At 42.9% G+C, this 25721-nt stretch overlaps 2 protein-coding genes across 12 annotated transcripts in view; one reads left to right on the forward strand and one right to left on the reverse strand.

Annotated features, from left to right (window-relative positions):
- The window catches only part of CHAC2 (ChaC glutathione specific gamma-glutamylcyclotransferase 2), a 29169-nt gene extending 18631 nt beyond the window's left edge, over positions 1-10538 (reverse strand). For 3 of the 6 annotated variants that reach the window (XR_005291834.2, XR_005291833.2, XR_006280310.1), the window contains exons 1-3: positions 10133-10271; positions 8936-9036; positions 3569-3715 (exon numbers count right to left, since the gene is read on the reverse strand). Coding sequence is in view for 1 of the 6 variants with exons in the window: in XM_038394561.2 (XP_038250489.1) it covers positions 10133-10267 (135 nt within the window). In the remaining 5 variants the exon portion in view is untranslated. Of the gene's footprint in view, positions 1-825; positions 3716-8935; positions 9037-9859; positions 10104-10132 lie in introns of those variants that run through there. The other 3 variants (XR_005291832.2, XR_006280309.1, XM_038394561.2) reach the window with 3 other exon arrangements.
- ASB3 (ankyrin repeat and SOCS box containing 3) overlaps positions 1-25721 on the forward strand; it is a 130749-nt gene that overhangs the window by 30977 nt on the left and 74051 nt on the right. For 5 of the 6 annotated variants that reach the window (XM_043511911.1, XM_043511908.1, XM_043511912.1 and 2 more), the window contains 2 exons: positions 18533-18744; positions 22968-23126. In XM_043511911.1, coding sequence (XP_043367846.1) covers positions 18549-18744; positions 22968-23126 — 355 coding nt within the window. In that variant the 5' untranslated portion in view covers positions 18533-18548. Of the gene's footprint in view, positions 1-10682; positions 10706-18532; positions 18745-22967; positions 23127-25721 lie in introns of those variants that run through there. The other variant, XM_038394549.2, reaches the window with a different exon arrangement.

Raw genomic sequence — 25721 nt, forward strand, 5'->3', positions numbered from 1 at the left:
AATATTATTTGTCTGGCAAAATGGGATAGGGGAGCCAAAAGAAGAATGAAGATGAGCTGAAACATGCCATGAGGATTACAGGGAAGATGAATAGTAAAAGAGGATATAGAGTAGGGGAGCAGATACCAAAGGGAGGAGTCCCAACAAAAGAATAGTTATGGAGAGGGATTAGACAGAATGGGAGCAATTTATCACTTCTGATAATTTTTTTAAATTAAAAAACAAGACTTTGGATTCTCTTCGTCCACATGCCAACTGTTAAGTCAGATCCTTGTCTTTTTGTATTCTGTAGAGCAGAGTAGGATGGAGCATTTAACCTAGGTCTGAATTTTGTCACAATCTTCAATTACATGCATGCAAACTCTCAAAAGATGGACACTCTGACATTCCTTGATGGGAATCCTGCCCCCAAACTACCTTCCACCCGTATGTTTGGTTAGCTGCCCAACAACTGGCTGACCAGTCCCAATCAGGCACAACACAAAAGCTGCCATAGTGCCACAGTAGTGCTGCACAATATGCATCTCTATAATCTTCGAATGTTTATGGATCAAAAGTCAAAAGGAGTATTTGATCAGTGGAAAAGATGACATTTGGCTGTAGACCTTTGATGGTGCTTAATCCCACACACTTTAGTTGGCATACTGAATTCTCATATCATATATGCATTGCAAATATGAGAACACCGTGCAGTCCATGAAGACAGTCTGCCAGATAATCACACCCTCTGGAACATGAGAATTTTACAGATAAGAAAACTGAGGCACAAAGAAAACAGCAAGTCTATGGCAGAGCTAGAAGTAGAACCCTTGACTCCCAAGCTTGTACTTTCAACCCCTAGATAATATTTATTATTAAACATGCTTAGTGTAATTTCTGTGGTCTTCAACAAAGGCATGGAAAAAGAAGTTATTTCATGTTCCACCATAGTATAGGAAGTATATCCAAAGCATGGAATTTGAACTATTAGTAGCATTGAATTTTGTCTCTTCTCATGAAAGAGGCCTTGAAGCAGCTGAGGCACAGAAGTCTGAAGAGGTGTCTCAGAAAGCAGCTGTGTTTCTGTCTATCCTAGTCTTCAGCATGCACGATAATTAAGCGTCCGATGTGTTACTAGATTATAAAGCCATTCCAAGGATTCCAGCGATAAGCCATAGTGACCATACTTAATATTTATAACCCTATGACCTTAAAAATATATACGCTTTTATGTGAATAAGGCTTATAAAAAATAACTTTTAGAGGTGTGTACAGGTGGAAATAGTTTACAAATTGTTGATGCATTGCAAAAGTATAACGCACATTGTGTTTGAGGATTCAGTAATTCTCCAGAAAAAACAGATGTTAACTCCTCTGCAAGGCCCTAAATTTTGACCCTTCCCCACTCCTTTCATCCCTACAGCTTCCTTCATCTCCTTTTTTCCAGCTTGACAGCATACTTCCATCTACACTGCCTCTTATACTTCAGATGTCTTCCTGACTAGTTTGCTCCTCCAAACCCACCTCTTCCAACAATCACTCTTTTCGTCATCAGTAATCCCAACACGTGAACTATTTTTCAGTGACAGGGAACATGTTTTAATTGCTTTGAAGAGTGCTGCAAGATACTATTTTTCATAACTTTGTGTTTTCTGAATTTTACACAAATAACTGACATTTCTATTTTCACAAAAAAAATTATACATTCATATCTCTTTCTGGGGAAGGATATGAGGTAGCAAACCACTGTCTTGTTTTCTGGTACAGAAGTACTCAATCAAATGTCAGTGAACATCACATTAATGCCTGCTAATGTACTGGCCACTCTCATTTAAGACTCTCAGACTAATCAAATCAGCATCTTAAAATGTAATGGAGCTAGTTTACTTAATGCAATGTGTTTTGCAAGATGGTAATAATAATAATAATAATAATTTACATTTTAAAATTTGCTTTCATGTGCAGTGTTAACAAGGAATATCTTTCCAATATAGCATCCTACATACTATATATTATGGCAGTAATAGCAAGCATTGCATTTTTAACTATTGTTTAACTACATTATTACAATAAGGTAAGTCGAGCAGTTAAAGTATGAATACAAGGTCATCATTATGTTAAGCCGAGTTTTGTACAAAAAAGCTTGCAGTCATTGTTGTACATAAAAATGCTCATTATGTGTTCTTTGTTGTACTGACTATGGAATGTTGTAGCAGCAAGTATTTTCAGTAGGTTTTTCAACTTGTAGGCTAGTATTTCACTGCTATAATTTGAAATGGAATAATAGTGTTGAAGGATTGGCTTCACTTGCAATTTACACACAGTGAATAAATTTGTCCCTGGTGTAATTCTTTGGATTTTAATTCAGTGGTGGGCAACCTGCGGCCCATCAGAGTAATCCAGTAGCGGGCTGCGAGATAGCGTTTAAATTGACCGTCTGCAGGCACAGCCTTCCGCAGCTCCCAGTAGCCACAGACAAACTGGATCCAGTATATGGGACACCTGACTCTGCATTTGCTTAGTGCATGTTAAAAATAAAGTTATAACATCTTGTATTAGCAGCAGAGTGGCTTTCAGAGCAATAATAATAAAGTCACACAGAGGGCGCTGTGATACATTCGTGTAGTTGGTTGCTGGTTGCAAGTGATAAAACTTCAAAATTTATAAAACCTAGATAATGTATATTGTGTATTAGCTCAATTTTATAATAAGCCGCAGACTAAAGTGTCATCAATCTGACAAGCTAACAATCAAAGAAATTCAGAGTAAAACAAAATCCAGACTGACTTTACATTCTTAACTCATTTTTTTCTTTAAAGCACCAGCTCATCTAGGATTAGATTAGGCTTCTAGCTCCAGCCGTGAGCTGCGATCATTGTGTAATCTGCTTTGCCCCAGGAGTAGTCGTAGGAGGCATGGTGTCTCAAAGACTCTCCTCTAAGGAACAGTTCCCCGGTGCTCCCTACTTGTGCAGGAAAACACAAGTGAGAGAGGAATCTGCCACAGCTCTTTTATAGGATTCTTCATGCACACCCACTAGAACCCACTTTGCACACTCCTCTGCACAACCATGGTAGATCAGGGCACAATCTAGTCTAAAGTAAATTACAGCTATGGACTTCTTTAAAGTTGCCCTGCAAAACAAAGAAATTGGGCATGTGCTGATTTTGCTGCTTTGTGGTGTATAAAGGAGGTCCAAAAGGGTTTTTCTCTGCGTGGTTTTACATTAAAAATTTAGATCTTGTCGGTCCTGGAAAATGCTTGTCTCTCTATATGCGGGAATTTTAACAGAAAATTCCACCTGTGTTAGCATCAGTTCAGCTGCATGAGCATTAACAAAACTATGAGTGCTCAACACAAAAGTTTCAGCAATTTCATTATGTTGGTATAATTAAAGAAGTACAAACCCAGTAGCATGACACAGTTATACTAATATAACTATCTTCTTACTGGTATGGCTTATTCCAGTACAGGAAGGAGAATAAAGCCATAATCAGTAAAAGGCACATTTATACCACTAAAAGTGCATCCACATAACTAGTCTAGTAAAGAAGTACACCAATAACCTATAGTTATACGGATACAAAACCTCTGTGTAGACCAGGCCTAAGAGGTCTTCCAGCAAATGCAGGGGAAGATTGTACTTGATGTTTCCTGTCAATCCGTTTGTAGGTCTTTATTGGCATTCCAGAAGTTCATCCTGGGTTGATAAGGGTCCTAGTAATCTGAAAAAGCTCTTCAGAAATAAAATACGGATCATTATTTTGATCCAATGATAGGATTGTCTTGGTGTTAAAAAAGAAATAAAAGTTTGACATAAAAATGTTGTATAAATTAATTATTGCTGATCCATGGTTGCATGAACCTGTGCATCCTCCTTTTGAAAATGCAGCATTTCCTTTTTCAGTTTGTATAATTCTTACGTCTTCACTAGAGCTGCTCTCTTTCAAAGTCAGTCTCCATTTTTAGCTTGGAGTTGCCAATGATGTGTAAATGAGGTGACTGCTTTGGGGGGGAAAAACCTCAGTGAACAACAGAAAAGTAAAGGAGTACTTGTGGCACCTTAGAGACTAACAAATTTATTTGAGCATAAGCTTTCGTGAGCTACAGCTCACTTCATCTGTAGCTCACGAAAGCTTATGCTCAAATAAATTTGTTAGTCTGTATTTGCAAAAAGAAAAGGAGTACTTGTGGCACTTTAGAGACTAACATGGCTGCTACTCTGAAACCAACAGAAAAGTGTATTTTAATTAAATAGAATTAGCATTTACCATTTTTCTTTCATAAATTAGGGAAACTTGAATATTTGGCCCATTTTCATACATCAGGTCCAGTATGTTAATGATCAGTTAAGTATTTCTGATGACTAACTAATTAGCCACATATGCAACTGTAAATAACATAGCCCTGTCCCATCAATGTCATTCCCCTAATCTGCTGGATGTTTCTGTAACCTATTGTTTCCTTAGCATTTGTTGAGCTATTTAGAATTATATAAGGGTGATAGCCCTTGTGCAGTGAGAGCGATGCAGGATTTCAAAATGCAGTAAAACTATATTATGCTCTTTCCTGTGGCTTGAAAAATACACCTGTCCACAGGAAATTGGAAAGGATACTTACAACTGGAAATTGTTTTTAACTTCATAATTCTGTGGCGTTTTTTTTTTAACACCAGATTAAAAAAAATAGGATAAAATCTCTCCTCTTTTACTTTTATCAACAGGCTAAAAATGATAAAGCCCACACAGAATGAAGTAGTTTGCGCACATCTCTGCTTTGCTTTAGCGTCCTATTTAAGATTCATACTTCCCCCCTTTTAAGATTCAACAAAAATGAGATTTATTTTCTCCTGGCTATTTTGCTAGATGCACATTATCGTTTGGGATTTGTTTCAACTACTGAAATTAACTCTTTTTGGTTATTCCTGCTGCCATTGCTATCTTAGAAGTCTTGCATTGCTTAAAAGATGTCCTATAATGTGAAAGTCTACGATTTAACTACAAAAAAATGACTTTAAGGCCGTAAGAGTCTCTGAACTACAAGGAACAGTTAGCACCTAGTACATTGTTGGCATCATACAATCATAAGTTGGAAGTCACACTTAATACTTATGAAAGGAAACTAGAGTATTTTGAAGCAGAAGGCATGACTTATTCTTAGAATGTATTTGGTTGTATGTGCAAGGTAGACAGGTTTTCTTAAGTTTTGAAAAAGTACTGAAAGGATCAGTATAAACACAATAAAAATTAACAACATCAGCCTCCTCTAGGTACTCCCGTTTTAATCGATCACTTAAACTATTTCCTTGCACTTCTACATTAATTTAAAATAAGTTTCTCCCTACATGGTAGCACAGTGCCCAACACAATGGGACCTCATTCTCCCCTGGGATCTTTGGGTGTTACCAGCATATAACAAATAATGTTGATAATAATCAACTTGTATTGGTCCCTATGTTGGCTTACGATAAACTTAATTATATAAACAGACCAAATTCAAATGTATTTGTCTCAAATTTGGTACTATCACCCTGGTCTTCTTTTCCCTCCTCCATTTTGTTCTTGTTGCATCTTGTCCCTACTTATACCCAGTTCCTGGAAATGTAGATGGATGCCACCAAAGTCAGTGAGGCTCCACGTAGGCACAAGGGAGTCCATCTGTACTGAGGCAGTTGCAGATAAGGATCTTAGACTATAAGCTCCAAGGGGCAGGAACTGTCTTAAGAGTATGTTTGTATAATCCCCAGGATGGTGAGGTCCTGGTCCTAATTGGGGCCTCCGAGCACTAATCCTTTAATATAAAAATTAATAAAAGTATAAGAAATACACTGAATTTTAGTGTGGTGTTAAAATTATATAGAACGTAGGTTCCTCCAGGGAATAGTGATGGCAGTGGTGATGGTAATGGGATGGTTTACACAAGTGGTGAGCCAGTGTAATTGAATCCACATGTAACAGGAAAATATTAATTTTGGAGCTTTGCCAGCTTTCTTTAGAAGCTCTTTTCACATTGTGAAGTCCTTCAGCTACTCTGATACTACTCAGATTTAGTACCCGCTGGATACTAGATGTGATAAATCGACCTCAGAGTGCTCTCCTGTCAACTCCGGTACTCCATCAGAACGGGGAGCGCAAGTGGAGCTGACGGGAGAGCGTCAGCTGTCACCTTACCGCAGTGAAGACACGGCAGTAAGTATATCTAAGTACGTTGACTTCAGCTATGCTACTCACGTAGCTGAAATTGTGCATCTTAGATTGACCCCGCACGGTAGTGTAGACAAGCCCTTAGAAGTGGATCAAGGAAAGATCAATTTACTTATTTCATGCCAAATGAGAAATAGTATTGGTATATAATATATTGGATCAGTAATTCCAAGTAATTGCATCAGTGCTTGAGGTGAGAAATGAACTTAAGTTGAAAGCAGCAGAATGGATTTAGTTTGGGAGCTACAAAACTAGCACTACAGGATCTGAGTCTTGCTCTACACTACCAATTTATGTTGATATAACTAATCCACGCCCCTGAGCAACACAGTTATACCAACCTTAACTCCCTGGTGTAGATAGCACTACATTGATGTGGGGGAAGGCTTCTCCCATCTATATAGCTATCCCTCTCGGGGAAGTAGAGTATCTACGCGAGTGGGAGAAGCTCTCCAGTCAGTGTAGGTAGCGTCTTCAATAAGCGCTATAGTGGTGCAGCTGGGCCAGTGCAGCGCTTAAGTATAGACAAGCCCTAAGTATTGTATTGGAAATATAGGGGCATTTTCTAGTTTTGAAAGTTTGCATATGCTGAGTTCTTTGGTTTTGGGATTTCTGAGGTCTGACTATTACTGTAGCACAAGATTTCTCTAATACAAAATCAGAACCAATAATTTAAAATTTCTAGCTATGCAGAAGATCATAACACTGTACTTTTAATCGTATGAATATCAAAGCTGTTCTTGGTAATTATTCACCAATTACACAAATAAAAGAATACTGTGCTTCTTTGAACAATGCCATAAGAATGAACCCATTTTACTTTTCAAAAGTTTACTTTTGTATTTCAATAGACTAATAAAATAAACAGTTTGAACATTTATTACACTGCTCCCTGACCTCCTTCCTTCTTTAAAGAGATACTGCCAACTCAATTTTTTGAAATTAAGCAATTTAAAAAAATTCCAGTTTTTTAAAGCATTTTTTAATATATTCTGAAAGTCTTTTAAAAACATTCCTTTAAAAAGAAAAGGAGTACTTGTGGCACCTTAGAGATTAACAAATTTATTTGAGTATAAGCTTTTGTGAGCTACAGCTCACTTCATTGGATGCATGCAGTAGAAAATACAGTGGGGAGATTTTATATACACAGAGAACATGAAACAATGGGTGTTACTATACACACTGTAACAAGAGTGATCAGGTAAGGTTAGCTATTACCAGCAGGAGAGAAAAAAAAACCTTTTGTAGTTATAATCAAGGTGGGCCATTTCCAGCAGTTGACAAGAACGTGTGAGGAACAGTGGGGGGAGGGGGGAATAAACTCCCCAGACAGAGACAAACACCTACAAGATCTCTATCAAGCGTTCTTATAACTACAATACCCGCCTGCTGAAGTGAAGAAACAGACTGACAGAACCAGAAGACAGGTTTCAGAGTAGCAGCCATGTTAGTCTGTATCCACAAAAAGAAAAGGAGTACTTGTGGCACCTTAGAGACTAACGAATTTATTTGAGCATAAGCTTTCGTGAGCTACAGCTCACTTCATTGGATGCAACCAGAACCAGAAAAGTACCCAGAAGTTATCTACTACAGGACAGGCCCAACAAAGAAAATAACAAAACGCCACTAGCCATCACCTTCAGCCCCTAACTAAAACCTCTCCAATGCATCATCAAGGATCTACAACCTATCCTGAAGGACGACCCATCACTCTCACAGATCTTGGGAGACAGGCCAGTCCTTGCTTACAGACAGTCCCCCAACCTGAAGCAAATACTCACCAGCAACCACACAATAAAAACACTAACCCAGGAACCTATCCTTGCAACAAAGCCCGTTGCCAACTGTGTCCACATATTCAGGGGACATCATCATAGGACCTAATCACATCAGCCACACTATCAGAGGCTCGTTCACCTGCACATCTACCAATGTGATATATGCCATCATGTGCCAGCAATGCCCCTCTGCCATGTACATTGGCCAAACTGGACAGTCTCTACGTAAAAGAATAAATGGACACAATCAGACGTCAAGAATTATAATATTCAAAAACCAGCCGGAGAACACTTCAGTCTCTTTGGTCACTCGATTACAGACCTAAAAAAACTTCAACAAAAAAACTTCAAAAACAGACTCCAACGAGAGACCACTGAATTGGAATTAATTTGCAAAGTGGACACAATTAACTGAGGCTTGAATAAAGACTGGGAGCGAATATGTCATTACACAAAGTAAAACTTTTTCCCCATGTTTATTTCCCTCCCCCCCCCCCACTGTTCCTCACACGTTCTTGTCAACTGCTGGAAATGGCCCACCTTGATTATCACTACAAAAGGTTTTTTTTTCTCTCTTCTGCTGGTAATAGCTCACCTTACCTGATCACCCTTGTTACAGTGTGTATGGTAACACCCATTGTTTCATGTTCTCTGTGTATATAAAATCTCCCCACTGTATTTTCTACTGCATGCATCCGATGAAATGAGCTGTAGCTCACGAAAGCTTATGCTCAAATAAATTTGTTAGTGTCTAAGATGCCACAAGTACTCCTTTTCTTTTTGCGGATACAGACTAACACGGCTGCTACTCTGAAACCTTTAAAAATAAAGAGTTTCAACTCCTGTTTTAGATTATATAAGGATCTTTTTGGCAAGGTTGAAACTGACTGAGGCCCTAAATATGCAAACACCTGAGCAATTCTGTGAGAAGTTCCATTAAATCAAAAGGACTTAAGCACACAACTAACTACTCACTTGTAAATGTTGGCAATATTGAACCGTGAGGCCTCTGTCTTGCAAGCTGTTTCTGCCCCCCTGTGCCAAAGCAGACTTCCATTGTGTTCAGTGTTGTTGCTCTGCATAGGGTATACCCGGCAGATCAGCTTTTGTTAGATTGGGGCCTTAATGACTATCGGGGGAAAGGGTGAAACTAACTGCATAGAATGCTGACAAATACACAAAATAAACGGGGTGGGGGGAAGGGAGGAATAGAGATGTTATTTGTTCTGTTAGTGTCTAACAGAAAGCTATTACTTGTTACATGTAACTACTAGTAGGTACAAAATGTTCAGACTAGTGTGATTCTCCAGCTGATAGTGCAAAAGATTACCCAGTAACTTTGATTATGAAGATGATGTAGGAAGGTACAAGGGGTGGTGGTTTGTATTGATGTAGGGGTGGAGGACTGTAAAGCTATATTTATGAAACTGATATTAAATATGATGTATTTGGAAGGCAGGGGAAAAGTAGAGGGTTGCTTTGTATTTACTTTTAGAGAATATTTTAAAACTATGAAGTTTTGAAATTATGTGAGTGTGTAGTGGAATGGAGATGGGACCTGTGTGAGGGAGGAGTTTGATTGGGTGTGTGAGTGGGACCTGCTTGTACATGAGAGAATAGTCGAATTGTGGACGTGTCCTTTGGTGCAGAGAGGACTTGGGGTGTGTGTGTGAGAAGGACCTGTGTGGCTGTGGGGGGAGGGAGGGAGAGGGAATCCGTTGGGGGTATGTGGGTGCGTGTTGGGGGGATTGCATGCAGGAATTTGTGTGTGTGTGTATAGGCGGGGGATGTATTCTAGTGGGGGAGAATGCCTGAACTGAACCTAGGGATCGTTGGGAGGAGGGGAGGCAAAGGTTAGGGATCTGTATATAAGGTGGGGAGCTGAAGAGCGGCCCGTACCTGTATTGGGGGTATGTGGAGGGGTTCAGCGGTGGGATCTGGGTTCATTTCTGTATCAGCTCACGGGGGTCAGCTCAGTGCTCCCTGCTTTGGATGGGCCGCTGGTCAGCACAGCGTTCCCCCCTCCGCAGCTGATTAAATATCGGGAACGGGGAGGGCGAATAGCAGCTGCCACGGGCACTTCCCCTCTCCTGCCCCCTGCGGGCGGACGGTGGGTGCTTCCCTCCCCCGTCGGGGCACCGGCAGGACACGCTCCCTGCGCCCAGCGCTCACCTTGCCCGGCACCCCGCGGTGGTCGGTGCTGCCCTGCCAGAACCTCCTGCTGTAGCCCGTGATGTACCCGACCATCTTTTCCTCGTAGGGGAAATCCACCTTCCAGATGAGGGAGCCGTAACCGAACACCCACATGGTTCTCGCCCTGCCTACGTCCCGCCGGCCGGCAGCCGCCCCTGCCGGTCTCTGCTGCGCTTCCCCCAGACTAAGGGCAGAGCGGCTCCGGGGCGCTGCGTGTCGCACAGCGCCGCCCGGCAAAGCACCATGGGGCTTGTAGTGCCTGGGGCCCCTGGCGCCTCTCGCCTGCCGGCGTCCCAGCCCTGCCCCGGCGCGGGCGGGCGCCCCCCCGCGCTCGCTCCCGGGCCTGAGGCCACGGGCAGCGGCCACGCCACTGGCAGCCCGGCTGGTGCTGAAATGGACTACAACTCCCAGCGTCCCTCTGGGTGCCGAGCCCCCTCCCCCGCGTGCTTCCAAAGGGGCGGGAGGAGAGTGGAGAGGCGGCGCTGCAAGGCTGGGTACGGAATGACGAGTCAATGCAGTGCCTTCCCTACAGCTATTTTCTGTCGCCTGCACGTAAGACGGTTGTTTTCTAGGTTGTAGGCTATATGGCATAACAAATAAGGGATTTCACCGCTTTTCCTTCTGCCCCTCTGCCGGACTCCTTGGGAGGCCCTGCATCTTGGTACCCATTTAAAGCCCGCCTTTCCTCTCTCTTGATGTAGAAAATGTTACTAACACATGCATCCAGGGGTGCAGTAGTTGGGATTTCTTAAACTTGGGTAGTCAATTATTTTATGTCAACGTCCAAATTTCTTGGTCAAAGTATGGTCGAGGTCCATACTACAGAGAACATCATAAAAAATGATGATAATTAATAAAAAGATTTTGGGGTCCATTCAAAAGTGTCTGGTGGTCCAGCTTTGGTCCGCAGTCTGCCTCTTGACTACCCTACTTTAACTGGTGGGACAGCTTTCAGCAGTGGTTTAAATATCAAGTTTGCAGGTCCTTATTCTAAGCTAAGTTCCATTAAGTTTACTGTCTGCATGTACGTTTTTGGACAAGACACTTTTAAAATTACTTACTTGTTTGAGGTGCTGTGCACGGACTTAAAAAGTGGCACGGGGTCTTGTAAGAGTAGAGTTTTGCCTTGATGTGTTCATTAAAATTTTCTCTCTGTTATCATGTGCAGTATGCTGTCCCTTCATTTTCCACTCCAGCAGCAGAAATGTCTGTGCATTGTGTGTGTTTCTAAAAAAAGGAACAGATGTGCTGGAGTCCTTTCCAAATGAGACATTATATACAAATTTAAATAAGGTTTAGTGGCAATGTACTTATTTAAATAAGCAGTGTAATTTAGTGGTTAGATCATCAGAGTAATTGGGAATAATGACTCAGTTCTGCTGTTGACTCATCATGATGTTGTGTACATTAGGGAAACTTTGCAAAAATGTCCCACTCTTGCTAATGCCAGTTCAGTTCCATTGCTGTTAGCAACATTGGAAAGCATAGTGTAGACAAGCTGCTGGGTTCAGATGGTGTTTTAGGGTTTGTCCACGCAATGGGTTTATTTCAGACTAACTGGCATTTTTTCAAATTAAAATGGACTGCATCCACACAACACAATTCTTTTGAATTAACTGGTTAGTTGGTGCAAACTGGATAATCCACTTTAATTCATTCCAAAATGAATTTCCATGTGGAATATTGTGTGTAATTAATATGGAGTTTATGTGGATGCATCAGTACTTCAGGTTAATTTTTCAGTCCTCCCACTGGTAGGACACTGCATTGTTTTACACCAGGACTGAACTGTCTGTTCACGGGTGTGCCCTCTGCTGCTCAGGGGTCATGATTACCAGATGTTACCTCCTTATTTAAATGCTGGTGTGCAGCCAGGAACGCTCTGTTTGTGATTACATGCTCCTGGAGCATTACAGCAGTGCTATAGCAGCCATGCCTTGTGTGCCTGTGGGGAGCCATGCAGAGGTCATGGATTTTCTTGTGATCTGGGGAAAGGAACTGGTGCAGTCCTCCTTTAATAGTAGCCACTGTAATAAGAAAATATTCAAGTATATAGCTAACCAAATGACCAACTGGGGTCACTCCTTGGACTTGGCTCAATGCTGCAATAAAGGGAAGAAGCTCTGTCAGAATTATTAAAAAATACCAAGGTTAGAACGAGGACCTTTGGCAGTGCTCCAACAACCTGCCCCTATTTTGAGGACCTGGATAGGATTTTTACCATCTAAGCCACCATTGAAGCTCAATATGTTGTGGAGTACGCCAAGGAGAATCTTGACTAGTACTCTGAAGTGGAGGATTCCCTGAAAGCTAGGATTTCTTTCCCATGCAAGACTCCAAGCCGGACCTGGAGGAACAGACTTCTGATACCCAGGCAGACACCAGACTGACAGTTCTGAGGAGGGGACCTCTGCCTGTAAGTATTAAGTGCTATATTACAATAAAAATGTATCGGTCATTTTAACATATTTTTGTTCCAAGTGCCCAATGGAAGCCACCAGTCTGGGTGGATGAGAGCTCAGCTTCTCATCCCCACTTCCCTTTTACTCAATATGGTAGCTATGCCAGGGAATTCCAGCTCTGTAGGGATTATATCCCTGATATTTTCATTTCTCACAGACATCTGCCACTTCGTCTCCCTCGTGCTCCGTCTCCCGGTCAACTGCCATCGTCTCCCAGGCTTCCTGCCCTGGTTAACCTAGGGGTTAAAAAAAACAACCAAACAAAAAAACGCAGCATATAATGCAGGCTCGTTTATTGATATGTCAGTTACAGAAAAATAATGCAGCATAAAAAATTCTTTGTTTCAGAGTTTGATCAATGCCCTGAGCTTTCAGCTGTTGTAGCATTTTATGAGGTATAAAATGGAAGACAATAAATGCATAGAGATGCATAGGCACTTGGCTAGCTGTAATCAGACCATCAGCATTGTTAACAATTACAGCAGAACTGTATTTAGCAGTACACTTTGTGCATGTTGGCAGGTGATTTTAAACAGAATTTAAGGCAAAGATAATACTGTATATTGGCAGAAACATTGCAAAGTAACACACCCTTCTCAGGATTACTTCTGTGGGTAGCCTACCTCTTCCAGTCCTGCAGCATTTCTGGGGGTGAATTAAATCACTGCATAGATTTCTGGTTTGCTCATCCCCTTTTTCAAAAAGCCTCGTATCTGCCTCTGTATTAAGGTTGCATTGTCCAATGTTAGGACTGCCTGCAGAAGTGGACGGGCAGACAAAGCTGGTCCCTACAAACATCCCAGCCCCTGTCTTCCTCAGCCCGTGTAGAACTCCAAATCCTTCTGCCCACCCCTAGATTCCTTGCCTCTGCAAACCATCAGTCCAAACCCCTGAAACTCTGCTGCCCACCTTAGCCAATCACAAGCAAGGCTCCTGTGCAAAGGGAAATTCAAGTGAAACACTTATTTCCCAGACTGGGAAGAGACTTGAAATAGCATTCCAGAACTGAGGAGAAAGAAGATTTTATAATTGTTGCCATGGAGACTTGAATCGCTTCAATTACTACTTGTTCTGTTTCTCAGCTCCACCTGCTTCTGCATCTGACACATTATGGCCCCCAAGGATAGGATCATTGTCAACTGCAGAACACCTGATTAATCAGAAAAGGGAAGAACAAAGGCAAAATGTTTGGGGACTTTGTGACAGCATCCCAGAAGTGGGATAAGAAGACAGAGGAATAGTGGGAAATTCTTCTTTCAGAGAGACAGAGGTTCTCCTGGCTGGCCGAGAGGAAGGCAAAAAACATGCATAGAGAGGGAGAGATGCTGAGACAGCTCCTGGAGCACATGCAAAACCAGACTGTCTTGACTGAAAACATGTTGGCACAATGTTCTGCTACAGCACCACAATCCCAGCACACATGTTCTGCAACCCATGGAGAATAACGGGTACTGGGAGCAGCAGTACTCTTCCCAAAACTCAAGCCACGGGCATTTCCCCTCTCCCCATCATACCACAGGAGTCTGGAAACAGTGCGTTCTGGGAACCCTCCTTCACCCTTACAATGACAAATGATAGTTTCTTTGCACACTATCCACAACCCAAGGCAAAGCACCATGCAGAAATCCTGCACATTCAGATGTTTGTGACAAGTGTAGCACAGAACTTTTTTATAATGTGGTGCATATCTGCACCATAATATTGCATAAAGTTTGCAATGTTTTGCATTGTTTTCACTGTTTTACGTTGTGGTTCATGTTGCAATGGCTTAAAATGCAGTTTTGTTCAATTAATGTTTCTGTTTGCATTGCTTGATGTTCAGTAATGGTTATTTTTGACAAAAGTTCAATAAAGGTTCATAAAATACCACATGTACAGTACATGTAACAAAATACTCTTCCAAAAAAGTACCACAAAGCATTTAAAAAGCAAAATAAACATCTGTTTAATTAAATCCCTACACACACAGTAATGAAACCATGCTATAATTCAGCTCCTAGCCTCAAAATAGGTGCATAGGGTGTCCCTGACCCTGTGCCCTGGACTATTTGCTGCAGTTTGCAGTGGGAGCCTCTTAGCTATTTGTAATATCAGTCATGAAAGTGTCTGGACATCCACCTCCCACCCATCAGCGAGGCTCTCACAGATGTTGTGCAGACCATAGCAAGCAGTTGTCACATAGGATATATATTGCTCAGCTGTCTTCAGCCTCAACCTGAGATAGTGCCATCTCCCTTTCAGATCTCCAAATTCACAGTCCATTGTCATTCTTCAGTTACTCAGGGTATATAGTAGAACTGGTCCTTTCTCTTGTTCAAGTGTCCAGTAAAAAGCTTTATGTATAAATCAGGGGATTAGAAAAATAAGCTAAGTCTCCAAGATTGCTGGGGGGAATCAGAATACTATTAAGGTCCATAGAGATCCTGCAGCAACTTTTTCCTTAAATAAAATAAATGTGAGTTTTGAAAGATTCTAGTGTCATGGACCTTTCCGGACCACTCCATGTTAATATTGGTGAACATGCCACAGTGATCAACTGCACTATGGAGATGTACCCATTCTTTTAATGAAGTCTGAGCTCTGGGGGGTGATGAAAATGGATATAATTACTCACATCAGTGTTGCAAGACTTAAGCAATCAATGTACCCTAGTGATGCCAACTTCAACAACCTTGTGTTTTTTTTCTGTCATGCCCCCTTCTGTGCATTCTTCCGTGTTTCCTTTAAACCTCTTCTCAAAATTTATTTGCCAAGTCACCTCCTTTTCTTCTTCAAGTGATTGCTCATGTCAATTCCAAGTAGGTGTGTGCGTGCCACCTGCACGATCGTTGGAAGGTTTTTCCACTAGTGGTACCTTTCAGGTTGACTGTGGAGCCCCCTGGAGTGATGCCCTTATGGTGATGTATATAGGTTCCTGCTGACCTGCCGCCTCTTCAGTTCCTTACCGCTAGTGACAGTCGTTGGAGCTACTTCATTCTCCTGCTTCGCTCAAGTGCTTCTCATAGTGAACATTTATTCTTGTATATAGTTCTACTTAGTATAGTTTTTCTAATGTTTTAGTTAGTTCATAGACTAGGTTTCTGTTGGGAGTTACTCCCCTGCTTTTCCCCCCCCACTCCCTTCCGGGGACTGGGGCATGCCTCAGTCTCAAGGCTTTAAACCTTGTGGGTCATGCCAGAAGCCTATGCCCAGGGGAGATCCTCATGACTCCTGCTTAGAATGCTTGGGGGAAGCCCACCAGGCCTACAAGTGCAAGATCTGCAGGAGCTTCCACCCAAGGACTAAGAAGAAGAGAGACTTTAGATTTCAGATTCCCCTTATGGAGTCAGCTGTCTGTCCGCAGCCAGCTCAGACTGCATCAGGGTCCAAGCCCAGCACTTAGGTGTGCAGTGTATTGGTCTCAGTAAGGGAGGCTGCAGAGCTGGTAAAGGACTTGGCGTCCAGAGACCCATGGCATCACCACTCTCCAGCACTGAAGTTGAGTTCGGCGACCTCTTGGCACCGATCTTAATCACCAGTGTCACGTAAGAAGCAGAGAAGAGCCGAAAGGGGGCGCTTGCTGACGGTCTGATCAGTGGAACGCGATGGTGCCCGAGGAGTGCGTCCATGTTGGGACACTCAGCTTCTGCTCAGGAACAGTCGGTATTGTTGACTCTGGCAGCCCAGGCGGAACCATTGAGTCCGGTCCCATTGGACCTCCTGGGATGGGAGAGCCAAATGAAGGAGTTGGACATGCCATTCACTCCTGACACATTCGAGGCTGCCAGGAACCTCATAGACATGGCAACTCAGCACTTCCTAGTTCAAGCAGCACCAACAGTGCTGGAACCGGCAGCACCAGCACCGTGCAGGGGGAGCGAGACTTTCCAAGGGCAAACCGGCCATGCTGCGGCACCAGTTGCCCTCTCCTCGGCACCGATCGCTGGCACCATCCTGCACAGCACTGCCATGGAGTCCAAGGTCAGACTCGTCTCAGAGTCAGAGCCGGAATCATACGTCTTCAGACGCAGATGGCACCGATCTCGTCGCTCCAGGCAAAACGAGATGCAATATCTGCCGATGATGCCCTGGCACCACATTGGCAGGTACCCGCTCAGTGGCTATTCTGGACCCCATGGGCATTTCATCAAGCCCAGGGGCCAAGCTCCAGATCCCTTTTGGTCACCTCGGACAGATGGTGCATATAGAGTGCGTCATAGAGGGAACCTTCAAAGGGTTCGGAGCCTCGCTCCTGGGCTGGCATTGAGGCCAGTGCTGTGGCTGTCGCTGTACCCAGCACTGAACCTGGTACTGAGTTTGCAGCCGGCACTGCATCTACCACTGCGCAGGGAGCACCAGCATGGGAGGGCCTCTGTGAGTTGGAGGGTTACCCCGACTGATAAGAGTAAGGTAAGTCAACGGGAGAGTGTCTCCTGTTGACCCAGTGTAGTTTGGACCCTGTGGTAAGTTGACCTAAGCTACATTGACTCCAGCTACATTATTCATATAGCTGGAGTTGTGTAACTTAGGTCAACTTACCGCAGTAGCGTAGACATAGCTTCAATCACTTTAAGCTTTGCAGTGATGAGCAGAGCATGCCTTAACTACCTTTTAAAAATCTGGGCATGAACACCTCGCTGTCTATAATATATTCATCCTCACAATACCCCTCTGAGGCAGCGAAGTACGGTAGTATACTGAGATTAAGGTCTGGTCTACACTAATGAGATAAGTTGATCTAAGTTACGCTAGTTAAGTTACGTAACTTAAAGTGACATAGTTTAAATTGACTTACAGAGGTGTCTACATGACATTCTCCCATCGATATAGCTTCTGTCTTTTGGGAAGGTGGAGTACTGAAGTCCATGGGAGAGAACTCGCCAATTGACTTATCGTGTCTTCACCAGACAGGCTAAATCAATGCCCGCTGCATCGATCACAGCAGCCATATTTAGCCTGCAGTGAAGAAAAGCCCTAAATGATTTGCCCTAGGTCACATGGGAGGTCTGTGGCAGAGCAGGGAATTGAATCTAGATTTTTGAAGTCTAAAGCTTGGTCTACATTGGGGGGGATCGATCTAAGATACGCAACTTCAGCTACGAGAATAGCGTAGCTGAAGTCAACGTACTTAGATCTACTTACTGCAGCGTCTTCATGGTGGTGAGTTGACTGCTTCCGCTCCCCCATCGACTCTGCTTGTGCCTCTCGTGGTGGAGTATAGGAGTCAACGGGAGTGTGCTCGGAGATCAGTTTATTGGGAGATCGATTTATCACGTCTAGACTAGATGCAATAAATCGACCCCTGATAGATCGATCGCTACCTGCCAATCCGGCGGATAGTGTAGACCTGGCCTTAGGCTAGCACCCTAGCCACTTGACCATCCTGCCTTACCCTCACCTATTTTCCCTGTATCACCTGTTTCATGTCTGCCTTGATTCTCCAATCAGATTCATGCAGAGCCTGACTGAAATCTGTAAGATGCTACATGGGTAGAATGGTCTGTCTGTGCACCTCTAGTTGCAGGATCAGGCCAAAGGTTTGTAGATTCTTTTGGCCCAAGGATTGTGTCTTTACTTGTTAATATGAAGTATGTCTTGAGCGTTCAAAAATAGTAATTTGTAAAGCGTTTGAGAAATGGTATCTTTCATTCAAGAATAAGTGCAAAGTACGTATTATCTAGGGATGGTGTCAGGATACACCAGTTTCAAAACAATTTTAAGAGAGACTTTAAATGTCACTGAAACACAAAGCAAAATTTTACCTCACAGGATGGCAATAGTATAAATACTGCCTAAAATTAACCCAAAAAGGGAGTCCCCGTTAGATGAATTAAACTGGGCAGGCCTGACAATCTTGGCTTGGATTTTAAGAATATGTTGTCTGTTGTAATTATAGACTTGCTGGACTAATAGTAACTTTTTTGCCCTCTATTCTCAGAGTGAGCTGTGGAAGGATGGATTTCACAGAGGCCTATTCAGACAGATGCTCCAGTGTTGGACTTGCAGCTAGAGAAGGAAATGTCAAAAATTTGAGGAAGCTAATTAAACAGGGATACAGCGTTGATGTTCCTGATAACAGAGGGTGGATGCCAATCCATGAAGCAGCATTTCACAACTCCAGTGAATGTCTGAAGCTGTTAATTAATGCAGGTAAGGAAAACTTGATTCAAGATGAGGCAAGTTATTTTTATTTTCCCTGCTTACTTTCCCTAGAATATACTGTAACATAAGATAAACCAACCTCATTCACTTTCTGATTTCTTTTGTGAATTTAAATGTGGTTAGGGTGAGAAAAAAATATGTGATGAAAATGGCACCTTTCTGCTCAAGGGTAGGCATGCTCTGTGGGTGTCTTTGAAATATATATTCTTACTTTTCTGGAAATTTTTTTTTCTCTACTGTTAAGCACTGCTGAGCGAATTCTGAGATCCCAAGTGGAGTTTGCAGTGCTGAAGTAGTAATTATCTTATTATATTACATACAAAAATCATGTTAAAAGAATGTTATTTAGATTGCAAAGTCAAGACTCATAAATTAGGAAATGCCAAATTGAAGGTTGCCTGAATAGATCTGTTTACTTCAGATGGAACAGGAAATGCCAAACATTCTGTTCAAGTGGGGTTTAGAGCCCAGGCTTTCCTTATCTCATGAACCAGGGGTGGGCAAACTTTTTGGTCTGAGGGCCACATTAGGGTTCCGAAACGGTATTAAATTGCTCCCCGTAGGAATGTGCTACTTGTAGCTGCCAGTTCTGGTGCTCTGAGCAGCACGGTAAGGGAGCGGGGAGGTTGGATAAGGGGCAGGGAGTCCCGGGGGGGCAGTCAGGGGACAGGGAACAGGGGTGGTTGGATTAGCGTGGGAGTCTCAGGGAGTGGGGTGTGGTAGGGGTCAGGGCAGTCGGGACCAGGAGCAGGGGGGATTGGATAGGAGGTGGGGTCCTGGGGGGGCGCTTAGGGGCAGAGGTTCCGGGGGTGTTAGTTCGGGGACAAGGAGCAGGTGGGGGTTTGGCTTAGTCTTTGAACATAGCAGTCAGGGTCAGGGGTTCTGAGGGTCACAGTCGGGGCGGGAAGTGGGAGGGGGCAAATAGGGGGCAGGGGCCAGACTGTTTGGGGAGGCACAGCCTTCCCTACCTGGGTGTAGTGTATTAAATTGCTCCCCTTAAGAATGTGCTACATACAGTGTACTACTTAGGGCTGCCAGTCCTGGTGCTCCATAAGTAGCACATTCCTACGGGAGCAATTTAATACACTATACCCCCAGCAGGAGCTCGCAGCCCTGCTACCCAGAGCACTGGCGGCACAGCGAGCTGAGGCTGCAGGGGAAGGGAGACGGCAGGGCCAGGGACTAGCCTCCCCGGCCAGTAGCTCAAGGGCTGGGCAGTACGGTCCTGCGGGCCGTAGTTTGCCCACCTCTGTCATGGACTCTGGTGTACATGTACAGCATTAATGATGCTACTAGGCCTAACTTGCACTACAGGCAACTTTGGTATTTTGACCTAATGAGCCTGTCAGTCCCCAGTAACACTAACTGTCCTACCTGATGTGAGCTCCCAGAATAGAGGTCAGATCTTACATCTGAACCCAGCATCATTGCATTTGATAATGTGGATGCTGTCTGGTTAACTACCATCGGAAGAAGCTGTTCAGCTGAAGTCCAGAACATATTGCTGCATAGCCAAGGACCTCATTTTCAGGAAATGTATTGATCTTTATTATAAAAACTAAAGAACAGGTGAAAATGGGTGTAAAAATTAATTTCAACAGTTTTCTGGATGCAAATATCAGGGTTAATACTGGGGGAATGGGAGGACAGAAAAAAACCCCCAAACAAACAGAGAAAAGTATAAGAGTACTTCTGACCTAGCTCCCCGTTCTGGGAAGAGAGATGACAGCTCGGTAACTTCAGAATTGGGAGTCAGGTCCAGGGGATTTCCCTGGGGTCTGCCCAGGTTACCTGTCTGCCATCTTTGCTTTTGGAGCAGGGTCTGGGGAGTTTCAGCACTTCCTTTTTTTTTTTTTTAAGACTCAAGCACTGACATCCATAGGGTGACCAGATGTAACGATATTATTGGGACTGTCCCAGTACTGGGGGCTTTGTCTTGTATAGGCAATCTATTACCCCCTCCCCCCCCCATTGCCTCCCCATCCTGATTTTTCACACTTGCTATCTGGTCACCCTAGAAATACACATACACACATGTGCATGTGTACCTTCTGCTACATTGCCTTACTTTAATAGTTTCACATTTACATTTAGACTAATTTATTAGTAACATAAACACATCTACCTAGTATAATATATTGGGTTTTTTTTTAACATAATCAGTGTTCTCATATACTTGTGTGGTTCAAAATTAGTGTGAAAACTGGTAAAAACCTAATAACTTTTGTAAAACCTGGGAAATTTTTGGTAAAAATGGTAAATACCATTGTATTTTGTGCATAGCAGAAAAGACTTGCTAGGCTGACCTATGAACTAAATGGAAGAGGTGTTCCCTATTTGGGCAGCAGAACTCCACTTGACTCCCTTAGGAGCCTTGATTCCTATGGTTCAGGACTATCTGCTATCCCTAAAGCATTCAGGGCTATCCATCAGCTGCATAAGGGTACAATTAATAGCAAAATCAGCTCATCATCCTCTCATTCAGGGTCACACACTACTATTTCCCACCCTACTGTTGCTAGATTCTTCAAGGACCTCACTCATGTTTCCTCCAGTCTGGGAGCTCCCTCCTTCCTGGAACCTCAGTATAATTTTAGTTGGTTTAATGGGGACCCCTTTTGACCCCTGAGCAGCTTGCTTTTCGTACCATTTATCTATTAAAACTGCCTTTTTAGTTGTTATACATATACAGGAAATTCAGGCCCTCATGGGTAGCATTCCTTACATTGTTACATAAAGACAGTGACTCACCCTAAATTCTTACCAAAAGTTGTCTCAGATTGTCATTTAAATTATGTGATTCACCTGCTGCTTGTCTTTCCCAAGCCTCACTCAAACCAAGGGGAAGCCAAACTGCACCCCTTAATGTGGTTAGTACTCTCTTATATTACTTCAACAGAAAAGACCCTTCAGGAATTTGCCAGGCTGTTTGTAGCATTTGCAGATTTTTCATAGATACTAAGGTCAGACGGGACCATTCTGATCATCTAGTGTGACCTCCTGCACAATGCAGGCCATAGATAGGGTGAATAGACAGACAATAGCTATCCAAAATTGTCTAGATCAGTGTTTCTCAACCTTTTTGATACCAGTGACTAGATTGCTGGTCAGAGGGTTCTTAGGGACTGGCGCCGGTCCACAGACCGGTCATTGAGAAACATTGGTCTAGATGAGTACGTCAGTGTTTGTGTCAGACTTTCTAGAGGGACGCAGTGAGCTTTCCCACTAACCTCCTGGGTTGCAATGCCACTCACCCAAATTCGGCCTGGCTGTCCCTCCATCTGATGGCATTGTGACTTGACACAGAAGGTCGCAGTGCTCACCCGCACTCTGGTGCTGAAACTGAGAATTACTGCCCAGAAACAATGCAGATATTTAGATGTATGTGCTTTTAACAGGTTTCCTAGCCTGTGCATGGTTAGACAGCAGAATCAAAGGACTGATTCCTTTACTGAGATCAATGTATTAATGGCCCCAGTTCGACCTAGATTACATTGGAACATCCCACTTTATAAATGAGGGTGATGGAAGACTCCCATGTTTTAAAAAAATAAAGCTGGGGGGAGGGAGGGCTGATTCAAAAAAGGCTGAGACCCCCTGTCCTAGTCTGTATTAAATCATGCTGAGGGATAGGTAGTTTAGATCCACCCATGCTAGTTAGAATCAATTCCACCAGGGCTCAGGCAGCTTCTGCAGCTTCTTTGGAAAGGAACCCTCTTTCTTATATTTTCAGGGCAGCTATGTGGGATGCAGTTTACATTTTCAGCCAACACTATTCCTTAATTGAAACCTCAAAAATCTGATGCTTGCCTTGGCCAAGCTGTCCTGCAGTCATTGTTTAAATAGGACTTCTAATACCAACCTCCTGACTATGAGGTCTTGCTAGTCATCAGAAGTCAAATCCATGTGGACAATCACTCAGAGAAGAAACAGTTACTTACCTTACATTAACTGTGGTTCTAGAGAGGTACTGTCTGCATTGATTCTACATGGATTGTACAACCTACCCTTGTTCTCTGCTACCACGGAGTCATATACCATCTGGATTGTGTCTGGATTGTGTTTTGGTGAAGGAACTAAGGGATGGTTAGTCTGCTTCACCCTTTGTGCCCTTGGGTGGGGGTCAAGGCACAGGAATCCTGTAAGGTAAGTGACTATCCTTTTTAGAATTTCATGTTAGAAAAATCTTTTTTAATTCTCCTTATTCTTAGCTCCATCTGATAACTACATAAAATCAAAGACATTTGAGGGTACGTGTGCATTACATCTTTCTGCAAATCATGGATGTTTGGAAAGCGTCAGTGTTCTCTTGGACGCAGGAGCTGAGACTAATGACGTTACTTATGAAGAAACTACTCCACTATTCCTAGGTGATGTATATATTTTTTTAAAATCAGACAATGCTGGATATGTACAAAAAAGTCATGGTATTACCCCACAATTCTTTCATTGTCCTGCAAGTTTCATATTTTTTTGTGGCCTGTATAGTGGCGGGCCTTTGGTTCTGAGATGCAAACGTTGCTGAAAACTTCTTTAATTTTTCTCTTTTTCTATCTCAATGCATCTGTTTCAAACAATTTTTTTAAAGGAAACCCACAAAGTGGAAAACTTTTTATTTTATCTCTTTTTGTTTCTTTGAAATATAAACAAGGATTGGAAGTTGTATGACTTTTAAATGTAAGTCTTCTTTGTTTTATTCCTGCCTACTCTTACATTAGAAATTCAGGTTTGTCCACTCTTAGTCCTAGAAGACGTGTGCATGTTTGTTTATACTATTAGCATACTGATATTTCTGGATTATGCTGGGGTTGTTGGCAAAAATTTCCTGTCTTTAAATTGCTAACTTCAGTGCAACTCCAAGCCAAAATCCGTACAGCTGCCAGCATTTTTAAGCAACCTATTGATTAGACCTTTCATAAGCTGAGTTGAACAACATGGTATTAAAGAATCAGTGGTTGCGGGAGCCTTGTCTATGATAGTGCTCCTACTGTCAAAATTAGTTGTGGTGTTAGCAATATCAGGACATTTTTGCTAAAAAAAATCCATACTATACACAAAGCCAGATGACTAGAGGACTAGTAAAACTTATGAGCTCATAGGAGTAGGAGAGCAAAACTTGAGCAACTGACAGGGGAATGGATTTTTAGTCAGCCCTTTTAAAAACATATTTTATTTTATTTTATTTTATTCTGAAACTACCTGACTCAAATGCCTGATAAGTAATTGGGAGGAAATATTTCTCTTTGTGAAAGGTTCTGCAAATTCACTTCTTCAGTTGAGAGCTGTTCCTATTCCAGTCTGCCACAGAGTCCTGCAGAAAAACACAGAAGATTTGATAATCTTGCTATTTCTAAATTTAGGAAAAAGTCCATCCCTAAGGAAGGGGTCTTCAGCCATTCCTTGCAATCTGCAACCATGATTTCACCCTTTTTGGATTACGTTATTACTCACATTCACAACTCACATGCCTCTTCTGTCTCCACATGTAACATGCAACCTTAACTCTGACCACAAACATCAGCTATTGAAAAAACATAGCATTCCATACTTCTTCACTTGCATTAGCTAAATAAAACAATTAGAAATATTACAAATGGAAACTTCCCAAAATGATAAACACTATTACAGACTATTTCCACTTAAAACAGTTCTTTCCATTTACCATACTGTAACACAACACTTAAATATAGTTCTCAATTAAAAAAAAACTCCATTGTCCTACACACTAACCAGCTGCTTCCACAAACGCCAGTTCAACATTCTGAACAATTGTAAATCATCCATTTTAAACCATTCAGCATTGTCGCAGTTAAAAGTTGAATGTTTTGTGTGGAAGTGGAGGATGGAGGCACTAACGCTATGATGTGGGTGTGGCAACATGGAGAAGGTGAAATCATGACTATAAATTACAAGGGATAGATGAAGTCTCAGGGCTCGATCCTGCACCACTGAAGTTGGGAACAGGATCAGACCATTAATGCGGGATTTCCTGGCTTTTTATGTTTGTGTTGGTGGAATATGAACTTGAGCAACTGTTACTACAGTAACTCCTCACTTAAAGTCATCCCAGTTAACATTGTTTTGTTGTTACATTGCTGATCAATTAGGGAAGATGCTCATTTAAAGTTGCGCAATGCTCCCTTATAACGTCATTTGGCAGCCGCCTGCTTTGTCCACTGCTTTCAGGAAGAGCATCCCGTTGCAGCTCGCTGGTGGGGGCTTGGAACCAGGGTGGACCGGCAGCCCCCCTATCAGCTCCCCGCTCCCCTAAGTTCCCTGTGCAGCAGCCGCCCAGCAGGCTATCAATTGCCAGGAGTTCAGCTGTTCCTCCCCCCACTGCCATGTGCTGCTCCTGCCCTCTGCCTTGGAGCTGCTCTCCGGAGCCTCCTGCTTGCTGGGGGACGGGGGGGAAGGGGAAGGAGAGGGGGGCTAATGTCAGGGTGTCCCCCTTCCCCCTGCTCCTGCACCACAGTTACCCCATCTCCATAGAGCAGGGGGCGACACATGACAGGGCTTAGGACGGAGGGAGCTTCCTGGCAGCAGCGGCTGGGGTCTCAGCTTTGCTGATTAACTTAACAAGGTAGTGTACTTACGAGTGGCGTCAGCGTACTTAAAGGGAAAATGCACATCTCTCTCTCTCACACACAGGGTGTGTGTCTTTGTCTCTGTCTGCCATGCTATTTTCCCTCCCTCCATTCCTGCTGCCTTGTAGAGTGTGAGGCTACATTAACAACGAGTTAAACCTTGAGGGCTCAGCCAATTGCTAGTTCATCATTTAGCAGTAAGGCATTCCCTGGGAAATATCCCACCCTCTGACTCCACCACCTCAACCAAGCTTCACAATCATCATTGCTGTGTACAGTATTAAATTGTTTGTTTAAAACTTATACTGACTCTGTGTGTGTATGTGTATATATTATATATACATATATAGTCTTCTGTCTGGCAAAAAAAAAATTTCCTTG

Source organism: Dermochelys coriacea, chromosome 3 (genome assembly GCF_009764565.3).
Source record: "Dermochelys coriacea isolate rDerCor1 chromosome 3, rDerCor1.pri.v4, whole genome shotgun sequence".
In the NCBI taxonomy this organism is placed as follows: Eukaryota; Metazoa; Chordata; order Testudines; family Dermochelyidae; genus Dermochelys; species Dermochelys coriacea.